Raw genomic sequence first — 2718 nt, 5'->3', positions numbered from 1 at the left:
ATTAGACCGATGGGACTTAAAGACCTTCCTACACCATACAGAGAATATAACTGCCACTATTTCAACATTTAACACTATTTTCTTTAAGATGTCCTTCATGGTGGATATGACCTCCCAAACAAGGAACACAGCAGCTGAACAGGTAGCAAAGAAGTCCAGTTCTCATGTCTTGGCCAAATTCCAACTTCAATAATTACACTCTGCTCTTAAATTCCCCCTGCAGCTCTACTAGAATAAAGCGCTTTTTCAGCTTGTCGTGAAGCATTGTGCAGTATTTCTGTGAGGCTGTACAACACCGAAAAATATCTCCTCCCATTAAAACTGCAAGGGGAATTTAGGTAGACAGAAAGCTATTACCAGAGTTCGAATTTGGGCAGAACACCAAGGTTAACTTACATTTGCATTGGGATCAAGGATCCTTGCTGACTGGGAGCGTCAGACCCTTGTTAGAGAGCACAAGTGGGAATAGCTCAATGTGCTGCCTGAATACAAACTCAGAAACCCGGGGTCTCCGCAGCTGGAAGTGTTTCCTAACAAACGACTCTGTATAAAAGCCTCTGGTGCTGTAGACTATCTTATCAAAACCTTTTGCAGTTATTTAGTAACGTTTATGAAATTAGTTGTTGATAAAAAAAAATTCCAGCAACTTCAATAAAAAAACACCCCAAGTCTTAAGCAACAGAAGAACAGCTATTTAACCCAATTATTTCAAGGCAAGTGTTGGAATTGCAGTGAGATATACCAAGAACCACTCAAAGAGTATTTACTCAAGTTGAACCAGGCCTGCAGTACTAGTGAAAGAATTCTATGTTATGCTAACAGGAGTCTAAGCATCTAGTTGGAAGCTCATTTAAAATATTTAGGTGAATTAATTTAATCCCAAACCTAAAAAGTCATTGTCGCTAAACTAGAATAATTTAGAACAATCACTGTACAAATTCCTTTAGAAAGGAAAAAAAGTCTCCAGATCCACTCACAACCACTGAGTCTGTTATTTGTGCTTTGTGCTTTCTTTCCTTCTTTTCTTCCTGTTGCTCCTTGCGTTTTCCACATCAGGGCAGCTGTCCGCTTGGGCTTCTAATTTCCCCCAACTCTTCAGTCTCAACCTTCCTGTATTTTCTTGTCCACAGGCACTTCAGAACAACCAGCATAGTGACACCAAAGCCACCAGCCAGCGTCACCACTGTCACCACAACACTGAAGCCAGTGGTCAGTTGTTTCATGCAAAACACCGGTGGCTTTTCATCCACATAGTAAATCCAGAGTTTCTCAATATCCAGAGCATCTCCGTTGACAGAGACAGTTAATTTACTGTTGGAATTAAATACAGAGTCATCTTTAATATCCTTTTCAAAGTAATAGGCTGCATCGACTATATCTACATCACACCTAGATTTCTCATTCTGGTTCAGGCGGATTTGGATAAGGGGGGAATTGTACTTAATGTCTGCAATGTACTTGGGGTGCAGCTTGTACCGGCTCTCAAACAGATGCTTCAGGGCGTTTGCTACATCAGAAACATCAAAGGTATGGGACACTTTTTTGTGCACCAGTTCAATGTAGATCCAGCTCGTTCTAACCAGTTCACTGCACGTCAGGCTTTTGTCACCCTTTTCGGTTCTTCTCACTCCAGCAGAGTTCACACACCAGCAAGTATTGGTTTGGTTGCACTGCCTGGCTTTGAAGATACCACTGTCCTCACAGTCTGGATTGTAAATGACACCATTATCTAACAGCCCCTGGGCATGGCCCCAGGAGTGCCTCTCCTTCAGGGGGATCATTTCTGCCTTCATCAGCAAGCATTTTGAAGTCAGGATAGAACAGTTTACCTTGTGATTGGAACCTACCAGCGTGCAGGTGCAGTTCCCAGAGTCATCCTGGGCACATGCCGCCCACTTGTTGGTCACACAGGTACAGTTGTTCTGCGCTGATGAAGCTACTGCCAGAATCAAGCCCAGCAACAGCCCAAGCAGAGGCTCCATACTGCTGGTGAGAAGTGGGGACAGTCCCAAGTGACAGCAGGCAACAGCTGGAGCTGTAATCCCTTCAGGAGTCTACTGGGTTTTACATCTTGGTGTGCTACTCCCTTTACCAAGATTCAAATCAGACCCCACCGAACAGGTTCTTCCAAAACAACTGGCATCTTGTGCCCAAATCCTAGAGGAGTCAACAAGCTGCATTTCCCTTCACAGGGAGTGGCACCAACACCTGCCTCCAGTTGCCTGCCATCCCTCATACCTGATGAGGAAGCCACATGGAAGAGGCAAAAGCCAACCTGAATCATAGCCCCCACCTTGGCATTCCCTTATGGATTGAAGCATGAGCAGCTTGCCTTTTCCTTTTTTAGATTTTTGTGAGCTATACAAATTCATGTTGAAGGAATTTCTACCATTTCTGTTGGGAGAAATTCTACTCCTCTACTTCCACAGTGGTTTTTTTTTTCCTGTGTTTTCCATTGCACAGCTTCTGTATCATTCCACTGTCTAGATTCTTATCATTTATGGATTTCCTCCTTTCTACTTTCATGTATTTCTAAAATAAAGCCAGTTGGAGTTTGCAGTATCCTGCCTGGCGTAGCTGCCAATTCAGCAGGAAGGACTGTTCATCATCTTGATGGCTGCTCTCCTACTCACAGAGCATAGTTTCATCTTTCAGCACAGAAAGCTCCTCTCTCCCCTTTCCTTGTGTTGCCCCTACAAAGTCATTAGCTGTTTCTGA

The 2718-nt window shown here is 43.6% G+C and overlaps 1 protein-coding gene across 1 annotated transcript; it reads right to left on the bottom strand.

Annotated features, from left to right (window-relative positions):
* Window positions 1–1052: 1052 nt before the first annotated feature.
* Window positions 1053–1982, bottom strand: TACSTD2 (tumor associated calcium signal transducer 2; the record flags this gene model as incomplete). The annotated part of the gene is made up of 1 exon (XM_084265857.1): window positions 1053–1982. The coding sequence occupies one exon, from the start codon at window positions 1980–1982 to the stop codon at window positions 1053–1055; it is 930 nt and encodes a 309-aa protein (XP_084121983.1).
* Window positions 1983–2718: the final 736 nt, after the last annotated feature.

The sequence above is a fragment of the Gallinula chloropus genome (assembly GCF_964237585.1).
Source record: "Gallinula chloropus genome assembly, chromosome: 6".
Lineage (NCBI taxonomy): Eukaryota > Metazoa > Chordata > Aves > Gruiformes > Rallidae > Gallinula > Gallinula chloropus.
This window is presented reverse-complemented; position numbering and strand designations above follow the sequence as displayed.